The sequence below is a fragment of the Lepidochelys kempii genome, chromosome 2 (genome assembly GCF_965140265.1).
Source record: "Lepidochelys kempii isolate rLepKem1 chromosome 2, rLepKem1.hap2, whole genome shotgun sequence".
Classification (NCBI taxonomy): domain Eukaryota; kingdom Metazoa; phylum Chordata; order Testudines; family Cheloniidae; genus Lepidochelys; species Lepidochelys kempii.
The window spans coordinates 5,496,844-5,521,336 of record NC_133257.1 but is presented as its reverse complement, the minus strand read 5'-3'; the positions used below and the strand labels follow the sequence as shown (position 1 = coordinate 5,521,336).

At 47.8% G+C, this 24,493-nt stretch overlaps 1 protein-coding gene across 1 annotated transcript; it reads right to left on the bottom strand.

The window, feature by feature from the left end:
- Positions 1-1,868: 1,868 nt before the first annotated feature.
- On the bottom strand, positions 1,869-24,286 carry LOC140906303 (lymphocyte antigen 6E-like). The gene is made up of 3 exons (XM_073329967.1): positions 24,033-24,286; positions 4,845-4,964; positions 1,869-2,781 (listed from the first exon to the last, which is right to left on the bottom strand). The coding sequence occupies exons 1-3, from the start codon at positions 24,082-24,084 to the stop codon at positions 2,576-2,578; spliced, it is 378 nt and encodes a 125-aa protein (XP_073186068.1). The 5' UTR covers positions 24,085-24,286; the 3' UTR covers positions 1,869-2,575.
- Positions 24,287-24,493: the final 207 nt, after the last annotated feature.

Below are 24,493 nucleotides of genomic sequence, written 5' to 3'. Positions count from 1 at the left end.
TGATATAAACCCAAATGGGCTTTTGTCCTATCATCGTGGACGCACAGAAGAGGCTCTTCACAGAGTGTGCTGTTCTGTCCCCACCAGCATGACCTCAGAGACACCACATTTGCGAGGTCACACCGTTATCACTCTGCAAAATGGCATCTTCCACGTGACATGACCATGGATGCACCGTGCGTGCGAAGTCACGCCAATGGAGGCAGGGTGGCACGTCCTGCAGAATGGCGCCCTCCATGCAGCATGACCTTGCATGCCCTGTGCACATGAGGTCACAGCAGCAGGGACGGGGTCACACCAGCAGGGGTAGTCCCATCCAACCAAGGGGATGTTCTGTATTCTGGGGGTGCCTCAGTGGCCAACTTCTAGAAACCCCAAAGTCTGCAAGGACAGCAGTGCACAAACTGCCTGACACCAGCCTCCATTTATCCCTTCTTTGTTCCTTTCCTAGCCAGGGCCCGATCCTGAAGACCCTGACTCATTCAAGGAAGGATCAGGCCCGCTATATTGTAAGATGCAAGGGGAATTGCCTCAAGGGGTGTCACGGATTTAGCTGCTCTTTACGGGGAACCAGGGCCCAGTCTGCCCCAACTGCCTGATGAAGGCCCCACCAGGGGATAATCAGCTGCCCCGAGTGGCTGATTAATAAGGGTTACCCATGCTCAGTTAGAGAGCAGTCCCAAAGGGAGTTGGGAGACTCCTGTGAAGCAGAGGGCAGCTCGCAGGAGAAACTTGAGCCAGAGGGCTGAGCAGGGCCCTCTGGGGAACCCATCAGGACAGCGAGCCTCTCAGAGGAGCTCATGGAGACGGGCACCTCCTAGATAGAGGGCGGCAGTCTGCAGGCACCCAAAAGGACCTGGTCTCAGCCAGTGGTCGCCCAGACACAGGCTGGAAGCCCGGCCTCTCATGGATCACCTGCTTTCCCTGGAGAAGGGTCCCAGTGGACGGACTTCCAAGACGCACTGGCTCCAGAGAAGGACATTTCTCCAGCAGGGGCAAGAGGCACAACCCCAGGGCAGAGACTGGAACCAAGGGAACCCCGGGGGAAGAGCCTGGGCAGAGGAGAACATGGCACTCAGGTGGGGGACATGGACTAAAATGACTGAGTCACTCGCCGGGATGTTGGGGTGAAAGTTTTGTTGATGTTCTGCCTGGGCTTTTCTGTTAATAAATGACACCCTCCCCTAGGGGGTGCTGTTTAACATTTAACAGGCTGTTTGGACTTGCCACTACCCTGGGTGAGGGGGAAACAAAGTAAGGGCTCGCCTGCAACACCACACCTGCCCGCATGGGGGCGCTCTGGAATGACGATAAGGAGTTAAAGGAGCTTGCTCTGATGGCTGTTTTTAAACAGAGCCGCAGGGTTTTCTGTCACCACTCACTGACGATGGAAGGCAGGAATCGGAGAGACGCTAATAACTAACCTACAGACTGACCCCGCAGCGGTTTTGCTCCCATAGCGTTTGCTCCAGTCCCATATGATACGTCTGTGGGTGACTAGACTCAGGCTTCATCCTGTCCAGCCTCAGTCATACGGACTGAATCCGAAACGGCTTTGAGGGAGTAAAACAATACAAGGCAGCATCTGGTTGGTGGGACAAATTACAGCTACCACAGCTGGGAAGAACAGGTGAATAATCAACTCAAGTGTTCGTTCATGAGGGCCCATACTGGAGGGGGTATGGGGGCAGGCATGGGAGGTAAAGGTCTGTGGTAGGATGAAAAGTGTCAAGAGAGAGGGTGCTGATGAGAACCACAGAGCCGCTGTCCCAGGGAGCAGTTGTGCTGCACCCATGAGTGGATCTTTCGGCTAAGGGCATCTCACATACCCCGTTTTTCCAGCAAACAGACACACAATACATCTGGGCTCAGGCAAGAACGGGAACGTGTTTATTCAGGTGTGATGCTCACGGTGCGAGCACTGCATTCCTTTTACATAAGAAAAGTCGTCCAAGGAGCAGAATAAAGAAAACAATGTAAAAAACCAGAATCCAACCAGGGGTGAATGTGTCTGAGGTCTGTTTTTGGATCATGCCTTGCCGGCAGTCAGTCTGGTGCTGAGCCTTAGCGTGACGTGGATGGGAAATGTCTCTGCAGTAGCAAGAGGCAGGGGTCTTTAAGTATTCTGCTTTGGAGGTGGTTTGGGATAAACATTTTCTGGTGAGCTCTGACCTTTTTTTTTTTTAATCAGCCCTATCAACTGGGACTACAGGTATAAAAGCAGAAACCCAGCCAACATTATCCACCATTTCCTGATGGGTCAGGAGTGCAAGCGGGCATCTCCCCAGTGGGGCAGCACTGTTTAGTTGAGCTTCCCAGGCTTCCTGCACCCAAACCCATGGGAGCAGCCATCCAGATCTGCTGAGAGGCACAGAGGGGCACCCAGTGACAGCAGCAGGATTTCCTTGTGAACGGCAAGAGGGCAGGTATTGTCTAATGGGATCTGACAGAGAGTTTGGAAGAAAGGGCACCATCGGTAACCCTAGTATAGCTTTGCACAGAGAGGGGTTTGGTGTCTTGTTGGAGAAGCCGGAGCAGGTTCTTCAGGGCATCAAGTTCTTTTTTCCTGACCTGATCACAGTCCGGCCCTGATATAGACGAAGCTGGCCAAGATCGCCATGGCCAGCACCGAGTAGCTGACTTTCACGCTGCTGGCCCCGCTGATGTTGCACAAGAATGAACTGCAGCAGGAAACAGAGGCAGCTAGTATCCCTATGTTTATCCCAAAGCTGGGGCAAACTGAAGCACACCCCTTGGAGATGCTCTGCCCAGAATGTCTGCCTGTACCGGAAAAAGAAACAAGAGAAAGAGACTCAAGATTAAAATGTTTCCCAGAGTTCGGACAGGAGCTCCTTAGCTCTCCAAAGGAGATAATTGTACCGATGTAGCTAATCAATCCTGAGATGAGGAGGCCATTTCTCAGCAGTTAATGGCCTCACAGCCTGATCTCTGCCAGTGAATGCCCAGCCGTTAGAGGTCACTACTGCTATTATATACCATGAAAACAGCACTAGTCTCTTCCTAGCAGTTACAGACCCGTACGTAATAATCTGGGAACATCCCCTTCAGATTCCTGGCCAGGACGAGGGAACAGCCAATGAACCCTGAGAATCCATTCCAGATTGTCACACTCTGCCCACTGCATGCTGGGACAGGGCTTTGGGAGTTCAGTGGGGGCTGTGGGAACGCAGCACAGAGGTGACTGAGTCCTGTCTCCTGCTCTAGAGCGTCAGTGCTTTAAAGAGCTGGTAGTAGCTAGGTCACAGCAGAGCTCGTTAAGCAGCAGACACCAATATACCCAAAAAGGCTTCAACCTGGCCTCCTTTTGTCCATGCACAACCAGCCAGGCACTGGGATTGGAGCGTGCAAATTCTCTCACTTGCACATGCCAATAGCGGAAACTTGCACCAGCACGTGAGATGTTTGGTGCTTAAACCATCGCATGGCTTCCCCGGGCGTGGAAGGAGGCCAGACTGGGAAAGCAAGGCCCATAATGTCAGTTATGCAGGGCAGTTACAGCGGCCTGCCATCCAGCTGCTCTTGTTGTGATGTCTATGTTGTAACACGCGATAGGCCATATGGGCCCAGTATAAATGCTGTGTGTTTGACATGAGGGCATGAGTTGAGTGCTGGCAGCTGAAGCAAGGAGTCACGGTTATGAGCGGTCAAGAATTGTCTGCGCAAAAACAACTTATGTCCGTGGGGAATAGAAAGAATTAGCAGGAAGGGAATAACACCAGCTCTGCAGTTATGCAAGAATTGGGGGAAATGGAACGTCTTGGATTATGGCGGCCTGCCCACGCCTTGTGATCGGACTGAATTTCGACTGGCCGTCGGGATGTCCTTCGGATCTTCTGATTCTGGTGTAGCATGAAAGGAGTGTGAATGTGGAGCGAGTGGGGTTTATACTGTAATCAATACAAATATTTAGAGTATTATATACCAACACTGTGTCCGGTATCTGCCTGCTCCCCCATCCTGTAGGGAGGCCTCTACCAGAGCCTAACATTCTCATCCCCAGGCGAGTTCCCTGCACAACTCAATAGCCTGCCACTACTTTTGTTAACTGAACCACATGGCAAGTAGTATCAGTGAGCCTCCCCAGGAACTGGCTACTCACAGTCCGCTCAAAATGCAGAGGTTGGAAATGACATTTACACTTGTGTATAATTGTCACTGGGTGCAATCGGGCGCAGGAGGGGCACAGCTGGGAGACGTCCTTTCCCCTGCGGTCCAGGGACAAAGGCAGCCATCTTTTCCCCCCAACAAACCGGAGGGAAAGGGGGGTGGGCTCGATGCCACAAGAATGCAGCAGAGCAGAGGAGGCTGCTTCCCTGAGAACCACTGCTGAGAAGCAGAGGATCCACTGAGCCCTTTCTAACTGCTCCCTCGCACCGTTCAAGGCTGGCAGCCACTCAGGCAGGCAGCCTCCTTCCCTTTGACACCCATGGCAGCCCCTGCAGGGCCGCTGAGGAGCAGGTGGGAACTCAGTCCCAGCCCTCACCCACCTCAGCAGTAGCAGAACCCACTGCTGGGGAGCATCTGCAGGACTGGGCTATAAAGAGCCTCATTTCAGGACTTCAGCCAAGGCTGGAGGAGTAGATATGGAGTCCCCCCCATTGGCGTACAGGAAGCCTGACATTGCCTGCGCTGCCCTCCTCTGAGTCACTCCCTCGGCTGCGCCTACCATTCGGTTTCAAGGAGTGATTCCTCAGTTCCACATCAGCAATGTCCCATCCTTCCAGCAGAAGGAGGAAAGAAAACTTACTGATCTGGAATGGGAGCAGCACGTCATCTGGGAAAACACTATGGAAAGACAATAGACAGAGCATGCCCAAGCTTACCAATTCCTGCACCAAGATACGTGGTTACACAGTAGTTTGCATCACTGGGACATATAGCTGGTGCCAGACAAGCCCAGTTGGAGGACTTTTCCTTACAGGTGAAGCACACCAGCGAGTGAGCTGCAAAAGGAAAACACAGCCCATGTTAGAGGCATGCAGGAATATGTTATTGGTTCCTGGTCTACAGTCCCCATCCCTGTCACCTGCTGCTAATGAGCATCAAAATAGATCATATCCTGATGTTCTCAGCCACTATTTCAGGCCGAACTCTCATTGAACCCCGCGATAGTTTTTCCTGTGCATCGATTACGGATTCAGGATTAGACCCACACGCGGGGGGCGGGAATTTTCAAAGGCAGAAATGACAGCTGGGCACCCAACTGCTATTTATGCCTCTGAAAAGTTCCCCCAACGCCCTCCGTGACACCCATTTGTAAATACTTTCTCAGCACGTTCCTTTCCAAAGCCAGAATGTTACAGACAGGAGCATAAGGAAAAACCAGCATGGACTTCTCAAGAACAAATCATGCCAAACCCACCTAATCTCCTTCTTTGACAAGGTTACCAGCTGAGTGGATAAGGGGGAAGCAGTAGGTGTAAAATTTCATTGATTTTGAGATAGTCCTACATGACATTCTCACTTGGGACAGTACCAACGTAATAGTTGCTTATTTATAATTAAGTTAGGAACCTTTTTCAATTTTAAGGATCGTAATGCATCAGTGATTGCATTTACGACGTATTTTCCATATGCAGAGGATATAATTTCCTTTCCTAAATGTTGATTCCTGTGCTGATTATTATTTAAAGCAATAAGCTGATTAATTTTACGTTGGGTTTTATTAAATAGTAGGGTTATGTCACGCATATTATAAACAGTAAACATTGCTGGTTTTGTGGATAAGTCCTGGGTTGAGTCTAATGGTCCATTTTTTTGTGTTGGTGTGTTCTGTTCTTCGTGCTCAGACAACTATGCTATCTGGCTTTATGGGATTGTAACAGTTGTGATACAGCATGGCCAGAGGGCAGCAGGAGAGTGTTTTTTGTTTTTGTTTTGTTTTTTTGAAGCAGAAAAGAATTTTATTTGTGTAACACTTACAAAGAATCACCAAAAAGGATAAAGCAAAACTATGCAACAAAACAAAAGCAAACACAAGGTATAACACAGCAGACTTCAGGAGGGAGAAGTGTTCAGGCTAGCCTGGGCCCAGAGCGGAGGGGCTTCCTCGACACATGTGGTCTTCCACCCTCCTGAGTTACCTGGTGGCCTAGAGCGGGGGGCTTCCTCGACACTCATGGTCTTCCACCCCCTCGAGTTACCTAGTGCCACGCCCAGTGTCACCGATTATTCCTCTCCTGAGAGTGCCCGACAAGATGGGCATGGCTGCGGGGTGGGCGGTTTGGGGGTGGGGGGGACGTACACCCACGTGTGATAGGACCCCTCCTAGGTGACAGTGATGATGGTATCCACAGCGGCAACGGCTGGGGCTGGGGTCTCTCGCTCTTTCCCTCAATCAAAGGGTCAGACGGAGGGAACCAGACGGGGTCACCGAGCAGAGAACCTCGGACAGCGCCCACCGCTCTTCAAAGCAGGAGAGTGTCAGAAGGGAGCCTTATTCCCTGTAGAGGGAAGAAAGTTTGCTATAAATTAATTAAAGCACCTGACGCCAATAAAAGCACCTGAAACCAGTCACATGATAAAACCCCCCTGCTTCAATCAGACAAGGAAAGGAGTTGAAGCAGAGCAGACTGGTGTTGGAGCAGAGACGGTTTGGAGGAGTTGAAGCAGAGTGGATCGGCGTTGGAGCAGAGAGCGGTTTGGAGGAGTTGAAGCAGAGGGGATCGGTGTTGGAGCAGAGATGGTTTGGAGGAGTTGAAGCAGAGTGGATCGGTGTTGGAGCAGAGAGCGGTTTGGAGGAGTTGAAGCAGAGGGGATCGGTGTTGGAGCAGAGAGCGGTTTGGAGGAGTTGAAGCAGAGTGGATTGGTGTTGGAGAAGAAAGCAGTTTGGAGGGAAGCAGAGGAGAGTTTGGAGAAGTGCTGCGGCGGGCTAAGAAGACCAAGACCCTAGGTAAAGGGACACCTGGTTTGTGCAGAGGGAGAGCAGGAAGCCCCACAAGCTGAAGGGCAGGAGAGGGAAATAGCCCAGGGGAAGGAACCACTAGTTCTAGTGGTTTACCGCTATCCCTAGGGCCCCTGAGCCAGGACCCGGAGTAGAAGGCGGGCCCGGGTCCCTCCCTCTCCACTCCCCTCCTCTAGGACACTAGTGAAAAGAAACGGTGAAAAGAAAAGAAACGGTGCCCTGTAGTCCCACCCAAGAAGAGAAAACGCGAGACCCATCATAGTAGTGCCAGCAATTTGCCACAGTTTAGTCCCAAATTTGTGATTTTTGGCTTAGTCTTACCCTTAGAGCAACGATAAGGGTGTAGTAAATTTGAAATTTCAATGTTCATTTTATGGTTGCAATTTGCTGGGCTTCAGCTGGACTTCCTGGAAACTAAATGCAAAACAGTACCGTGAAATGCGTGCCAATAATAATGTCCAAAAGCTGTTACTGATGTCAAGGACAGTAAGCCACACAGCCTCTGGATCAAAGGACTTGATTAGATTTGGCATCTTGGCTACTGTCGGGGCACAAGTGGGTGTGACCTGATTCAGGCGTCTGTAATTAATTGTGAGACACCAAGAGCCATCTGGTTTCTTCACAGGCCAAATAGTCGTACTACCTGTGTCAATAAAGACTCGATAGTCTTTTCTCTGTATGGGTTTGCTTGTTTTGGGCTAATATATCTCCTCCTTTTACAATAGTGACTGCCATACATCCACAATCATGTTTGTGTTTAGCAAAGGCATCTGCATGCTTGCGAAGTAACGCCTGTACCTTAGGTTGGTCTGCACGATTAGCCACTATTTTGTTTCAATCATACCCCTCAGGTTCAGAGTCCTCCCCTGGAGATACCCTGCCACACTCAGGTATGATCTGAGTCATCCTTTGCCTGTTCTACAGTAAGACACAACAATTGGTTACCCAAATTAAGAACACATCCCTGTTTGTATCGGAAATCAATTCCCAATAGGCAATTTCCTTCCTTTCTTAGGTGACCTATCTGTACTTCAATGGGTGTAGAAAGTGTGGTAACAACCTGATTACTTGCAAAAGTTGCAAGTGTTTTTGTACACCCTGATGACAGAAAAGAGGATCTAAGATCCTTAACATGGATAATGCTAATTGCTGCCCTAGTATCGATAATACTGAGATACTGTGGGTCTCCTGCTTGCATCCCTGCCTACAGGAGCTAAGACTATGCTCGGGTCAATTGGCGTCATGCTTAGTAATTCATACAGTACGCAGACAAATAATCTACGGGTTTTCCTTCTGTCTTTCTGGAGGCTGTCCACCGGAGAAGAGGAAATGGGTCAACCAAGGCCACCGGACAGTTTGAGTGTGCCAGGCCTTGGCCTTCCATCATCAGTTCATTCATGCGGGCTTGGAGTTTCTGGATATCCCATCGTTGAGCTTCAAGCATCTGCTGCACTGTCTTAAACATCATTACAACTGAGTCCTCATCTTTGTGGGGACGCAGTGACTTGGGTCTCTACAGGCGTGAATTGTTCTGTGTGGTATCTGAAAAGAAAGGAAAACGGTCCCAGGCCCCTATATGGGATCCAAATGCATAATCCTGTTGAGGGGCATGCCCAGGCTTACTACATGGGTTAGGGTCATTTTGCCAACGCTGGGACCTAGGGAATTTAGGAACACCTCAGCCTAACCCTGGGGGGGGGGGGTTCCTCAAACCTCACAGTGAGATTAGCTCGTGGTTCCTGAAGTATTGCAACAGGGGCTTCATGCCGACCTATTTTAGGGCCTCCCTGAGAATATGCCTTGGCCAGTAAGGCTAATGCCTCCTTTAAAGGATCTGAAGATGTGAGGATCTTCTCTCCGGATAGGGAACTGGACTTCTATCCAAGCTTGAATTTATAATTTCTATGTTTTGACTTCTTTTACCCAAATTTATATTTTCCTCATCTGAGCTATCAAAACTTTCCACTGGAAATAATCCTGGATGAGCAGGATAACTTTTCATAACCTCTACGTCCTACACTCAAGGCATTTTTACACTGACGCAGGACATCATTTAGTCTGTTAAGATCTAGTGTAGTAGGGTGTTCTACCGGTACACCGGGTGATACCAACATACACCAAAGGGGTGTAGAGGGTCCACGAAATTCTAGGGACCTAGGCAATGTTGATGATCGCCCAAAAGCCAATAATTGTCCACCCAAAGGGGCTGGATCTCCTGATCTATACGGTGCCAATGTAACATTGGGTGGAGGAGCAGGAATTGCATCCCTTGATTGTTGTATTTCTCTTTGTTTTAACTTAGATTATTACATTACAGGCGCTAGCTACTTGTGTCACTTGTGACATCTCATCTTCCAGTCCCTGAAAAATCACAGTCTCTAAAAGCACTCCCTTTTCACTATCGGGGCAGACACTAACAGAGGAGAGGATATCTCCTCCCCCTTTGCTCTGCTCATCTCATCTTTTCATAGAATCATAAAATATCAGGGTTGGAAGGGACTTCAGGAGGTCATCTAGTCAACCCCCTGCTCAAAGCAGAGTAAAATCCCCAGCTAAATCATCCCCGCCAGGGCTTTGTCAAGCCTGACTTTAATAACTTCTAAGGAAGGAGATTCCACCACCTCCCTAGGTAACACATTCCAGTGTTTCACCACCCTCCTAGTGAAAAAGTTTTTCCTAATATCCAACCTAAACCTCCCCCACTGCAACTTGAGATCATTACTCCTCGTTCTGTCATCTGCTAACTGAGAACAGTCTAGATCCATTCTCCTTGGAACCCCTTTTCAGGTAGTTGAAAGCAGCTATCAAATTCCCCTCATTCTTCTCTTCTGCAGACTCAACAATCCCAGTTCCCTCAGCCTCTCCTCATAAGTCATGTGTTCCAGTCCACTAATCATTTTTGTTGCCCTCCGCTGGACGTTTTCCAATTTTTCCACATCCTTCTTGTAGTGTAGGGCCCAAAACTGGACACAGTACTCCAGATGAGGCCTCACCAGTGTTGAATAGAAGGGAACGATCACATCCCTCCATCTGCTGGTAATGACCCTACTTATACAGCCCAAAATGCCATTGGCCTTCTTGGCAACGAGGGCACACTGCTGACTCATATGTAGCTTCTTGTCCACTGTAACCCCGAGGTCCTTTTCTGCATAACTGCTGCCTAGCCATTCGGTCCCTAGTCTGTAGCGGTGCATGGGATTCTTCTGCCCTAAGTGCAGGACTCTGCACTTGTCCTTGTTGAACCTCATCAGATTTCTTTTGGCCCAATTCTCTAATTTGTCTAGGGCCCTCTGTATCCTATTCCTACCCTCCAGCGTATCTACCTCTCCTCCCAGTTTAGTGTCATCTGCAAACTTGCTGAGGGTGCAATCCACACCATCCTCCAGATCATTATGAAGATATTGAACAAAACCAGCCCAAGGACCGATCCTTGGGGCACTCCACTTGATACCGGCTGCCAACCAGACATGGAGCCATTGATCACTACCCATTGAGCCCGACAATCTAGCCAGCTTTCTATCCACCTTATAGTGCATTCATCCAGCCCATACTTCTTTAACTTGCTGGCAAGAATACTGTGGGAGACCGTGTCAAAAGCTTTGCTAAAGTCAAGGAACAACACGTCCACTGCTTCAACTTCATCCACAGTTATCTCATCATAGAAGGCAATTAGATTAGTCAGGCATGACTTGCCCTTGGTGAATCCTTGCTGACTGTTCCTGATCACTTTCCTCTCCTCCTGCTTCCGAACTGATTGCTTGAGGACCTGCTCCATGATTTTTCCAGGGACTGAGGTGAGGCTGACTGGCCTGTAGTTCCCAGGATCCTCCTTCTTCCCTTTTTTAAAGATGGGCACTACATTAGCCTTTTTCCAGTCGTCTGGGACTTCCCCGGATCACCACGAGTTTTCAAAGATAATGGCCAATGGCTCTGCAATCACATCCGCCAACTCCTTTAGCACTCTCGGATGCAACACATCCGGCCCCATGGACTTGTGCTCGTCCAGCTTTTCTAAATAGTCCCGAACCACTTCTTTCTCCACAGAGGGCTGGACACCTCCTCCCCATGCTGTGCTGCCCAGTGCAGCAGTCTGGGAGCTGACCTTGTTCGTGAAGACAGAGGCAAAAAAAAGCATTGAGTACATTAGCTTTTTCCACATCCTCTGTCACGAGGTTGCCTCCCTCATTCAGTAAGGGGCCCACACTTCCCTTGGCTTTCTTCTTGTTGCCAACATTCCTGAAGAAACCCTTCTTGTTACTCTTAACATCTCTTGCTAGCTGCAACTCCAGGTGTGATTTGGCCTTCCTGATTTCACTCCTGCATGCCTGAGCAATATTTTTATACTCCTCCCTGGTCATTTGTCCAATCTTCCATTTCTTGTAAGCTTCTTTTTTGTATTTAAGTTCAGCAAGGATTTCACTGTGAAGCCAAGCTGGTCGCCTGCCATATGAACTATTCTTTCTACATATCAGGATGGTTTGTCCCTGTAACCTCAATAAGGATTCTTTAAAATACCGCCAGCTCTCCTGGACTCCTTTCCCCCTCATGTTATTCTCCCAGGGGATCTTGCTCATCAGTTCCCTGAGGGAGTCAAAGTCTGCTTTTCTGAAGTTCAGGGTCCGTATTCTGCTGTTTTCCTTTCTTCCTTGTGTCAGGATCCTGAACTCGACCATCTCATGATCACTGCCTCCCAGGTTCCCATTCACTTTTGCTTCCCCCACTAATTCTTCCCAGTTTGTGAGCAGCAGGTCAAAAAGAGCTCTGCCTCTAGTTGGTTCGTCCAGCACTTGCACCAGGAAATTGTCCCCTACATTTTCCAAAAACTTCCTGGATTGTCTGTGCACCGCTGTATTGCTCTCTCAGCAGATATCAGGGTGATTGAAGTCTCCCATGAGAACCAGGGCATGCGATCTAGTAGCTTCTGCGAGCTGCCGGAAGAAAGCCTCGTCCACCTCATCCCCTGGTCCAGTGGTCTATAGTAGACTCCCACCACGACATCACCCTTGTTGCTCACACTTCTAAACTTAATCCAGAGACTATCAGGTTTTTCTGCAGTTTCATACCGGAGGTCTGAGCAGTCATACTGCTCTCTTGCATACAATGCAACTCCCCCACCTTTTCTGCCCTGCCTGTCCTTCCTGAACAGCTTATATCCATCCATGACAGTACTCCAGCCATGTGAGTTATCCCACCAAGTCTCTGTTATTCCAATCACATCATAATTCCTTGACTTTGCCAGGACTTCCAGTTCTCCCTGCTTGTTTCCCAGGCTTCGTGCATTTGTGTATAGGCACTTGAGATAACCCACTAATTGCCCCTCATTCTCAGTATGAGGCAGGAGCCCTGCCCTCTCGCGCACTCCTGTTTCCTCCCGGTATCCCACTTCCCCACTTACCTCAGGGCTTTGGTCTCCTTCCCCCGGTGAACCTAGTTTAAAGCCCTCCTCACTAGGTTAGCCAGCCTGCTTGCGAAGATGCTCTTCCCTCTCTTCGTTAGGTGGAGCCCATCTCTGCCTAGCACTCCTCCTTCTTGGAACACCATCCCATGGTCAAAGAATCCAAAGCCTTCTCTCTGATACCACCTGCATGGCCATTCGTTGACTTCCACCATTCAACGGTCTCTACCCAGGCCTTTTCCTTCCACGGGGAGGATGGACGAGAACACCACTTGCACCTCAAACTCCTTTATCCTTCTTCCCAGAGCCACGTAGTCCACAGTGATCTGCTCAAGGTCATTCTTGGCAGTATCATTGGTGCCCACGTGGAGAAGCAGGAAGGGGTAGCGATCTGAGGGCTTGATGAGTCTTGGCAGTCTCTCCATCACATCGCGAATCTTAGCTCCTGGCAAGCAGCTGACTTCTCGGTTTTCCCGGTTGGAGCGGCAGATAGATGACTCAGTCCCCCTGAGGAGAGAGTCCCCGACCACCACCACCCGCCTCCTTCTCTTGGGAGTGGTGGTCGTGGAACCCCCATCCCTAGGACAATGCATCTCATGCCTTCCAATTGGCAGAGTCCACATCCGCCAACTCCTTTAGCACTCTTGGATGCAGCGCCATTTTACATTACTAATCGCCTCCTCTATGATGACACTGAACTCTGCCTCCTCTGGTGCCACCCTGGGACTTCCTTTCCCTGTCTGCAGACTGCTGGTAGCTTCTGCGCTTCTAACTTCCTCTTTTGACTCTCCCTGTGGCTCCTGAGACTTAATCTCCAATTCCACTTCTAAAGGTACTATATTAGCCTGAGCTAATTCTCTCACCTTACTTCTAGTAATTGGCCCTGCAGATTTTTTTGTCTCCATCAGTTCCACCATGCCAATAGGGGTGGGAACCGATTCTTTATCCTCCTCTAACACATCTTCTATTTTTTTCAACTCTTTGATTCTTTTTAACAGTTGACCAAGGTCTGATGTATAGCTGTCCAGTGATTTTAAGCTGGCATCCAAAGTTTGCTGGGCTTTCCTGAGTAACTCTAATTTTTTTATTTAATTTCTTTCCCAGCGAACTATAAGCTACGAGCAGACATTTAACAGCTATTTCCTTTACCAGTTTAGCCTTTCTTTTTTTTTTTCTGCTTTGTTTCTACATCAAATACCTCACTCACAAAACCCCAGGGTTACAATGCTCAGATATCATCTTGCTATTCCTCAGCTGTTCTAAACCATCTCCATGTTCCTGACTGTATTTTCTGGCAAAGTTTTCTAAAGCCAGACTGTGGGCAACTTCAACAGACTCTACTCTTGCCCTTGCTCCACTTACCTTAACACGTAACATAGAACTCATTTGAATTCTAAAATTTCACTAGCTTATATAATAAATTATAATGAACACTCTGCTGTTTTTACTCTGTAACTGAAGGTGTCCCTTCACTATACCCCAAACCGGTTTTTACAACTAGTTTAATAAGTCCCAAGTAAATGATAGAGGCGTCGGGGCACATTCCCCTCTCTTCCCTCGATGGCTCGTTGTTGATTGAGAGGTCTTTCCCTCTGTCGGGACCTGCCAAACAGCTGGGAAACACTGAGGCAGACAGATCAGAGGTGCAGCCTGGGAGAGTTATGGGGACTGAGGAACTGTACAAGTTCTGAGTTAGTGCGGCCTCTTGGCAGTAATTAATACATATATTTATCAACTCCCCCGCCACCATTAATGTGGGTCATCAGGCCCGATACTACTGCTAATATCTTATTGGTACCATTCGTTATAACTTCAACCTTTAACAAAGCCCCTTAAAAGGCACGTATCACTTTTAAAATAATAACACTATTACTTTATCTTGCAAGATTAAATTCAAAACCTCCAAAATAAAACTCTAAGTCAAACCACAGCACAGACAGGAAACACTGGATTGCTGCTGAGCCGCAGCCACAGGAAATCAGGTTCCTGTGTTCTTAAGAGTGAGTTAGCAAGCCATAAAATCTTGCACTCTAACTCTCTGTAACTTTAACTCTTTACTTATGCCTCAGGTGAGATTCTCAGGGGTCTAAGGATGTCTCGAATCCCTGAAAATTCCTGTCACACACTCCTCAAGTCTCCTGGCTGGCTTGCCAGTCTGTAGCCTGATTTAGGGTGTACTAATAATATTAATTTAATTTATCAATTTAATTCTTATTTAATTTAGTTAATTAATATTAACAATAATTAATTATTAATATTAATAGTATTGGTTTTAGGCTCACCAATCTGTTTGATCAGAAGATAAAAGTTCTTGTCCCGAATCAGGCTTCACAGACTTTACAAACGACCCTCGGGGGTAGGACAGGAAGCTTACACTGAGACAGATATAGCCTTAAAGACTTTTTATTAAAATCAATAATAGTAAGTAAATGGTAAAATACTCAGAGTTACAACGTTACAATTGCATTACTGCTATTCAAAAGATACATATGATAATATAGTATTATATGCGACAAAGCTTTGGTTAATATACAGTAACTTCTCACTTAATGTTGTAGTTATGTTCCTGAAAAATGCAACTTTAAGTGAAACGATGTTAAACGAATCCAATTTTTCCCATAAGATTTCATGTAAATGTGGGGGGTTAGGTTCCAAGGAAATGTTGGGGGGGCAGACAAAAGGCATTATCTAGTGTACAGTACTGTACTGGACTGTGGTTGGGAAGTGCCCCTGGCTTACCCCACACAGGCACAGCCCGCTGCAGGCAAGGATGCTAGGAAGCACCTTCACAGCAGCAGCTTCCCCAGAGAAGAATCATAGAGAATCATAGAATCATAGAATATCAGGGTTGGAAGGGACCCCAGAAGGTCATCTAGTCCAACCCCCTGCTCAAAGCAGGACCAATTCCCAGTTAAATCATCCCAGCCAGGGCTTTGTCAAGCCTGACCTTAAAAACCTCTAAGGAAGGAGATTCTACCACCTCCCTAGGTAACACATTCCAGTGTTTCACCACCCTCTTAGTGAAAAAGTTTTTCCTAATATCCAATCTAAACCTCCCCCACTGCAACTTGAGACCATTACTCCTCGTTCTGTCATCTGCTACCATTGAGAACAGTCTAGAGCCATCCTCTTTGGAACCCCCTTTCAGGTAGTTGAAAGCAGCTATCAAATCCCCCCTCCTTCTTCTCTTCTGCAGGCTAAACAATCCCAGCTACCTCAGCCTCTCCTCATAACTCATGTGTTCCAGTCCCCTAATCATTTTTGTTGCCCTTCGCTGGACTCTCTCCAATTTATCCACATCCTTCTTGAAGTGTGGGGCCCAAAACTGGACACAGTACTCCAGATGAGGCCTCACCAATGTCGAATAGAGGGGAACGATCACGTCCCTCGATCTGCTCGCTATGCCCCTACTTATACATCCCAAAATGCCATTGGCCTTCTTGGCAACAAGGGCACACTGCTGACTCATATCCAGCTTCTCGTCCACTGTCACCCCTAGGTCCTTTTCCGCAGAACTGCTGCCTAGCCATTCGGTCCCTAGTCTGTAGCTGTGCATTGGGTTCTTCCGTCCTAAGTGCAGGACCCTGCACTTATCCTTATTGAACCTCATCAGATTCCTTTTGGCCCAATCTTCCAATTGGTCTAGGTCCTTCTGTATCCTATCCCTCCCCTCCAGCGTATCTACCACTCCTCCCAGTTTAGTATCATCCGCAAATTTGCTGAGAGTGCAATCCACACCATCCTCCAGATCATTTATGAAGATATTGAATAAAACCGGCCCCAGGACCGACCCTTGGGGCACTCCACTTGATACCGGCTGCCAACTAGACATGGAGCCATTGATCACTACCCGTTGAGCCCGACAATTTAGCCAGCTTTCTACCCACCTTATAGTGCATTCATCCAGCCCATACTTCCTTAACTTGCTGACAAGAATACTATGGGAGACCGTGTCAAAAGCTTTGCTAAAGTCAAGAAACAATACATCCACTGCTTTCCCTTCATCCACAGAACCAGTAATCTCATCATAAAAGGCGATTAGATTAGTCAGGCATGACCTTCCCTTGGTGAATCCATGCTGGCTGTTCCTGATCACTTTCCTCTCATGCAAGTGCTTCAGGATTGATTCTTTGAGGACCTGCTCCATGATTTTTCCAGGGACTGAGGTGAGGCTGACTGGCCTGTAGTTCCCAGGATCCTCCTTCTTCCCTTTTTTAAAGATTGGCACTACATTAGCCTTTTTCCAGTCATCCGGGACTTCCCCGGTACGCCACGAGTTTTCAAAGATAATGGCCAGTGGCTCTGCAATCACAGCCGCCAATTCCTTCAGCACTCTCGGATGCAACTCGTCCGGCCCCATGGACTTGTGCACGTCCAGCTTTTCTAAATAGTCCCTAACCGCCTCTATCTCCACAGAGGGCTGGCCATCTCTTCCGCATTTTGTGATGCCCAGCGCAGCAGTCTGGGAGCTGACCTTGTTAGTGAAAACAGAGGCAAAAAAAGCATTGAGTACATTAGCTTTTTCCACATCCTCTGTCACTAGGTTGCCTCCCTCATTCAGTAAGGGGCCCACACATTCCTTGGCTTTCTTCTTGTTGCCAACATACCTGAAGAAACCCTTCTTGTTACTCTTGACATCTCTGGCTAGCTGCAGCTCCAGGTGCGATTTGGCCCTCCTGATAACATTCCTACATGCCCGAGCAATATTTTTATACTCTTCCCTGGTCATATGTCCAACCTTCCACTTCTTGTAAGCTTCTTTTTTATGTTTAAGATCCGCTAGGATTTCACCATTAAGCCAAGCTGGTCGCCTGCCATATTTACTATTCTTTCGACTCATTGGGATGGTTTTATTCAATATCTTCATAAATGATCTGGAGGATGGTGTGGATTGCACTCTCAGCAAATTTGCGGATGATACTAAACTGGGAGGAGTGGTAGATACGCTGGAGGGGAGGGATAGGATACAGAAGGACCTAGACCAATTGGAAGATTGGGCCAAAAGGAAGCTGATGAGGTTCAATAAGGATAAGTGCAGGGTCCTGCACTTAGGACGGAAGAACCCAATGCACAGCTACAGACTAGGGACCGAATGGCTAGGCAGCAGTTCTGCGGAAAAGGACCTAGGGGTGACAGTGGACGAGAAGCTGGATATGAGTCAGCAGTGTGCCCTTGTTGCCAAGAAGGCCAATGGCATTTTGGGATGTATAAGTAGGGGCATAGCGAGCAGATCGAGGGACGTGATCATTCCCCTCTATTCGACATTGGTGAGGCCTCATCTGGAGTACTGTGTCCAGTTTTGGGCCCCACACTTCAAGAAGGATGTGGATAAATTGGAGAGAGTCCAGCGAAGGGCAACAAAAATGATTAGGGGACTGGAACACATGAGTTATGAGGAGAGGCTGAGGGAACTGGGATTGTTTAGCCTGCAGAAGAGAAGAAGGAGGGGGGATTTGATAGCTGCTTTCAACTACCTGAAAGGGGGTTCCAAAGAGGATGGCTCTAGACTGTTCTCAATGGTAGCAGATGACAGAACGAGGAGTAATGGTCTCAAGTTGCAGTGGGGGAGGTTTAGATTGGATATTAGGAAAAACTTTTTCACTAAGAGGGTGGTGAAACACTGGAATGCGTTACCTAGGGAGGTGGTAGAATCTCCTTCCTTAGAGGTTTTTAAGGTCAGGCTTGACAAAGCCCTGGCTGGGATGATTTAACTGGGAATTGGTCCTGCTTTGAGCAGGGGGTTGGACTAGATGACCTTCTGGGGTCCCTTCCAACCCTGATATTCTATGATTCTATGATTCTATGACTCATCGGGATGGTTTGTCCCTGTAACCTCAACAGGGATTCCTTGAAATACAGCCAGCTCTCCTGGACTCCTTTCCCCTTCAAGTTAGTCCCCCAGGGGATCCTGGCCATCCGTTCCCTGAGGGAGTCGAAGTCTGCTTTCCTGAAGTCCAGGGTCCGTATCCTGCTGCTTACCTTTGTTCCCTGCGTCAGAATAGGTGCCGACATTGCTGGGGGATGCTCCAGGCCCGCCTCTTCCCGTCCCTGCTCCACTCCAGGCCCACCTCTTCCCACCCCGCACTCCACCTCCTCTCCTGAGCACGCTGCATCCCTGCTCCTTCCCCCCCGCCCAAAGTCCTAAGCGCCACCAAACAGCTGTTTGGCAGCACTTAGGACTTTCTGGGAGGGAGGGGAGGAGTGGAGACACAGCGCTTCCCCGCTCCTGCCCCTCCCTCCCAGAGAGTCCTAAGCACTGTTTGGTGGTGGGGGAAGCCCTGGGAGAGAAAGGGAGGAGGCGGAGAAGAGGAAGTTGTGCAATGCTCCCTTGTAAAGTCGCTGCTCTTCCACAGCATCTTACAAGCACTGGAAAGAACAGGCAGCCAAATGACATTATAAGGGAGCATTGCACAACTTTAAACGAGCATGTTCCCTAATTGAACAGTGACATAACCTTGAAACAACGTTAAGTGGGAGGACATTAAGTGAGGAGTTACTGTAATCACACCCTTCCTTGATAACCTGGTGGTAAGAGACACAGGACCAGCCCTGCGATTCAGGTTTTTTAATTACTGAGTGAGAGATGCAGTGCTCAGAAGAAACTAATACCAAGTGCTATTAAAACTAACTTAGGGTTTACTTGACTAACTTAAACTTAAAACCTAATAAACAAACTAAGAATAAAACGAAGGAAAACCTAGCTTAGCCTAGTTCCCTTGAAACTTAAAGTTTAAGAAGAACAAGTATAGCCTACTAATAGTAGTAGTCATAGTAGACAGAATAGAATAGAAGAGGAAGAGGAACAGAGATAGAGTAGAAAAAGAATTCTCTAGTGAGGTGGGTCACCTCTTTTATAAGGCACAAGTGCCAGAAATCCTTCCTCCTATCCCCAAATTTCATTTCTCACCCACAAAATGTTAGGGGATGCTTACTCCATAGGCTAGTATGTATGTGCGTACTGATGACATGTACATACGCACATAAGTTTCCTTGTGGTGTACCTGTTACGTCTGTGGCTACAACATTGAAAAAAACCCTATGCCATTCTTCCATTGTCTATTGGTCTAGATAAAAGGTCTTCGCTGTTTAGGTAAGAAGATATAAGTCAACTTTGCTTTCTGGGTAAAAGGTCTTAATACAGATATGCTAACTTTGCCTTAGCTTAACATACAGGATATGGCCTGTAGGTCTTTTGCATTACAGCCAAACTTATTTTTAATATAAATGTATAAACCTATTACAATACATCAAATACTTAAACTATAAGAAATTATATATATATATATATATATATATGCAAGCAAGCAGGTTAATCCTATAGGCTACAAGAGGAAAGCCTCCCATTGACACAGCCTCAGATGGCACAATCCTCCGAGGAGCCCATGAATTAATGAATTAATTTCATGGTTCAATTCTGAGTCAGTACAAATGGCATCACAGAGATTCCACATTGATTGTCCCTCGGTGATTCTAAGGCAGATGATCTTAGTTCAGTTTGCATTCCATCAGTGCCACAAATTTAGCCTGGATCATTCCTGTTTACTCATCACCACTAATCTAGCTCAGGTTCTTATACAGCCCCCCCAATACCATAGCAGCTGAGTATCTCAGAATTTTTAATATATTTATCCTCACAACACCCCTGTTTTTACATATGTTTTACCTATGTTTTTACATATGAAGAAACTGAGACACAGCGAGGCTAAGTAACTTGCCCATGGACATGCAGGAAGTTTGTAGCAGAACAGGAATTTAAACCTAGGTCTCTCAATACTACTCTAGTGCCTGATCAACCAGACCATCCTTCCTCTCACTAATAACCATTTTATGATCACACAACAATTCTGAGGATGTGTGAGCCAGAATAGAACCCAGCTCCACCCCCTCTCCCAGAGCTACGCTGGCAAACACGGTTAAAGAGGAGTGAAAATGATTTTTTTCGTAATTCCAAATACTCATGTTGAGTAGCTAGGTGCAATTTACAACACTGTGGGATATTACCCCTTTTGGCCACAGGGTCACACTGGGAGCTCATGTTCAGCAGATTATCCACCACGGCCCCACAAAGCTTTTTCAGAGTCACTACTTCCCAGGGAGAGTCCCCCCTCCTGTAAATATGGCCGACATTTTTGTCCCTAGATGTATACCTTTACATTTAGCCATATTAAAACACAGATTGTTTGCTTGCGCCCAGCTTACCAAGCAATCCAGATTGCTCTCGATCAGTGACCTGAGCTCTTCATTATTTACCACTCCCCTAGTTTTTCTGTCACCTGTAAATTTATCAGTGATGACGTTGTTTTCTTCCAGGTCACTGATAGAAATGTTAAATAGCATAGGGCCAAGAACTGATCCCTGCAGGATCCCACTGGAGACACACCCACTCATTGACGATTCCCCATTGACAGTTACATTGCGACACCTATCAGTGAGCCAGCTTTTAGGCCAGGTCTACACTACCACTTACGTTGCCAAAATTTACGCCACTCACAGGTGTGAAAAAACAGCCCCCCATCCCTCCTGGAGAGACATCAGTTACACCGACCTAACTGCTAGTGTGGACAGTGCTATGTCACTCACCCGCCAACATAACCTCAACCACGTATTGCGGGTGGTTTAATTCTGTCAGCGGGAGAGCTCTGTCCGGTCGGCATACAGCAGCCACATGAGAGATCGTACCGAGGCACAGCTGCATCGGTACAGCCATGCCACTGTAAGCGCGCCAGGGTAGACGTGGCCGTAGTCAGTGTGTGCCACGCTAATGTTCTGTCAGCCTAGTTTTTTCATCAAAATCTCACACGGCACCAAGTCAAATGCCAGTACGAGTAAGTACATTACAGAGAAAAAACAGAAACAACGGGCTCCTGAAAAATAGCTAATAATAGAAAACGTAATGAAGAGAGAGGAATTATTTAAGGAGGCTGAGACTGAAACTACAGAACAAAGAACCTAAGCAATGCAAGCACAAAAACCAGTTGCCACCAATCAGATGATGGAACAATTTGCCAGGGGAAGAAGCTTTTGGTGCTCAGCTACTAGAGATGCTGACGAACTCATGAGATACAACACAACCCTCAGGTTTCAAAGTAACAGCCGTGTTAGTCTGTACCCGCAAAAAGAAAGGGAGGACTTGTGGCACCTTAGAGACTAACCAATTTATTTGAGCATAAGCTTTCGTGAGCTACAGCTCACTTCACCGGATGCATTCAGTGGAAAATACAGTGGGGAGATTTATATACACGGAGGACATGGAACAATGGGTGTTCCCATACACACTGTAATGAGAGTGATCAGGTAAGGTGAGCTATAACCAGCAGGAGAGGGGGGAAAAAAAACCCTTTTGTAGTGATAATCAAGGTGGGCCATTTCCAGCAGTTGACAAGATATCACTACAGAAGTTTTTTTGTTTTTTGGGTTTTTTTCGCCTCTCCTGCTGGTAATAGCTCACCTTACCGGATCACTCTCGTTACAGTCTGTATGGGAACACCCATTGTTTCATGTTCTCTGTGTATATAAAACCTCCCCACTGTATTTTCCACTGCATGCATCCAATGAAGTGAGCTGTAGCTCATGGAAGCTTATGCTCAAATAAATTTGTTAATCTCCAAGGTGCCACAAGTACTCCTTTTCTTTTTACAGCCCTTAGGAAATGCCTTTGAGAACCACTGATCTAAGCTCTTCCCCTGCTTGTTCAGGGAAAGCCCCTGGCAGGCCGGACCGGTTTGTTTACCTGCCACGTCCGCAGGTTCGGCCGATCGTGGCTCCCACTGGCCGTGGTTCGCCGCTCCAGGCCAATGGGGCTGCGAGAAGCGGTGTGGGCCAAAGTACGTGCTGGCCGTCCTTCCCGCAGTCCCCATTGGCCTGGAGCGGTGAACCACGGCCAGTGGGAGTCGCGATCGGCCGAACCTGCGGACACGACAGGTAAACAAACCGGTCCGGCCTGCCAGGGGCTTTCCCTGAACAGCGGCCGCACCGGCTTTGAGAACCACTGCCTTAGATAAAACCTGTGCAATCTGACCTTGCAAAGAGCAGAGCTCAGCCAAGGCTTTCAAACCCCGACCCAAAACCCAGTGCAGTCAGTGGAAAGACTCCCGCTGACATCACGGGGCTTTGGATCAAGCCGTTACTGCCCACACCAGCTCTGTCCGTGTTCTCCAGGCAGTCACTGCTCTTCTTCAACAGCCCAGTACTTGGCACTCAAATACCACTTGATGTCTTCAAGGCAGGTTAATGTGTAGCCAGCTAAAGCAAAGGGAGTTTCTTGGGAGAGGCTCCTTATATGGCAAAAGGAATATTGAGAACAAAGCTCTGGGGACAAAGCTATCTGCAATAATCCCATTTGCCTGGCAAAGGGTGTCTATTGTCCAGGCACAGAGGCCAGCAGATTTCTCTCATGCTCTGGGCTTAATTTGATCACATACAAACTGGGACTCGGAAAATAACACACATCATGATGGGCTTAAATACTGCGGCGTAGAATCCAGAGTGAGTATCTAGAGGGGGCAGCTAAGATCATCTTAAGAACAGTGAGAAACCAACTAGTTCTTTCTCAGTGTGGACCCCACAGAACCAGAAACCCAGGTGGCTGGAGCTGGTCAGTTCTCTTGGGCTCAGGCTGTAGTTTACCCTGGCACCCGGTGCAGGTCTTGGGGTGACTTATTTATGTACATTAATGTGAGTAAACAGTAAGAGAGGGGGATAATACATTTGTATAGACAATCAAAAGACAACAACATCTGGGAGCATATAAATGGGGAAATCTTCGAACAAGTGAACATTCACTGGTTAATAACCGAGCCTGTTCTTCCTAGGATTTAGTGGCAAATAAATAAATAAATAAAAGCCTGTTCCACAAACACCTTTTATCCCTGGAGGTCTCCCAACCAAGTATCAAACCTCCCCAGACCTCCTTATTTTTAAAACCAGATGAGCTCAGGAAGAGTTGGAGGAGTAAAATTTATCCTCCATTAAGAATCAACCAGTAGCTCCTCCAACCAGAACCTACTGCTGTGACCCCCCTCCCATATTACTGGATTCCACCACAGCATTGTAAGATCGTAGGGCCTGAGTCTGATCTCACTTGTGCCGATGTTCCACTGCGCCAGCTTAATTGAATTCAGTGCAGTTACTCCTGATTTACTCCACTGTATCTGGGATCAATCAGACCCTTATGTTTTTAGCTGACCACAGTAGAAGAACTTGCAAAAGTTGTGGTTGCAAGAAAGCAATGCTGAGAAGCACTGATCGCCCTGAGTAAAAGAGCCTAGCTCAGAGGATAACCGTATAAAAGATTTCTTTAAGAGACAACTAGACCTGTCTCTAGGGCTAGTCAGCCCCCGCTCATCTCCCCCTAGGCCTTTCAAGACATGCTGCTGTTGGAAGGAGCTCAGATCCACAGAACTGTGCTCTCTCTTGCATCCAGAGCACTGCATCCCCCTAAGCATCGTGAAATGGAGAAAATTTGCTATGCCTGCACTGAGCTATTTTTATTACATCCACACAAGCTAGTGCTCAAAAGGCAGCCAACGCACCAGCCGTTGCTTCGCAGGACCAAGCGGCTGGCTGCAAAGGGAGGTTTGCAGACGTGCCAGCTCCCACTTAAAGGTAGAGTCTTTGCCCACGGTGCTGCAAAAATCCCCCTCTGCCCCTGCCATTTCTAGCCACTTCCCTGGCTCTTTGTCTGGCACAGAGGAATCATGAGCAGCATCTCACCTTGCTCCACACACAGAATCGCCACCAGCAGGGCGAGAAGAAAAGCCTTCATCTTCGGCCTGCCGTCACAGTGTGGGCAGAAGGGAAGCTGCTTCTTGGGGGGGCTGGTTATAAAGGAGGATCTTGGTGTTTACCTTTGAAGGCAGTGCATGCAAAGACTGTGAATTAGCGGGGAGGAGACAGAAGATTGATGGCTGGGTGTGGGATGTGCAGGGGAGTTTGCTCACGTGGTTTTTTTTCTTAGTTCAAGAGCAGCCAGAGGAATCAAGGCTCAGAGTCTTAACAGTATGCAGTGCCCCAGGAAATGTAACTGTGTTTGGTTTCATTTCCCCGCTGCAGTCTGGAGGGAGGAGGAAATGCATGAGCACTAAAGCATTACTGTGCCAAAAGCTTTTGCACAAGGAGATGGTTAATACACTGCATAAGCCAGACACCAGCGATGGAAAATCCCTACTCTATTG

Excerpts from the sequence above, each read along its gene's own strand:
- LOC140906303 (XM_073329967.1), bottom strand. The coding sequence starts at position 24,084 with ATGAAGGCTTTTCTTCTCGCCCTGCTGGTGGCGATTCTGTGTGTGGAG. Across the intron at positions 4,965-24,032 it reads GATTCTGTGTGTGGAGCAAG|CTCACTCGCTGGTGTGCTTC; the intron begins GTGAGATGCTGC and ends TTCCTTTTGCAG. Across the intron at positions 2,782-4,844 it reads GTATCTTGGTGCAGGAATTG|GCAGACATTCTGGGCAGAGC; the intron begins GTAAGCTTGGGC and ends TTTCCGGTACAG.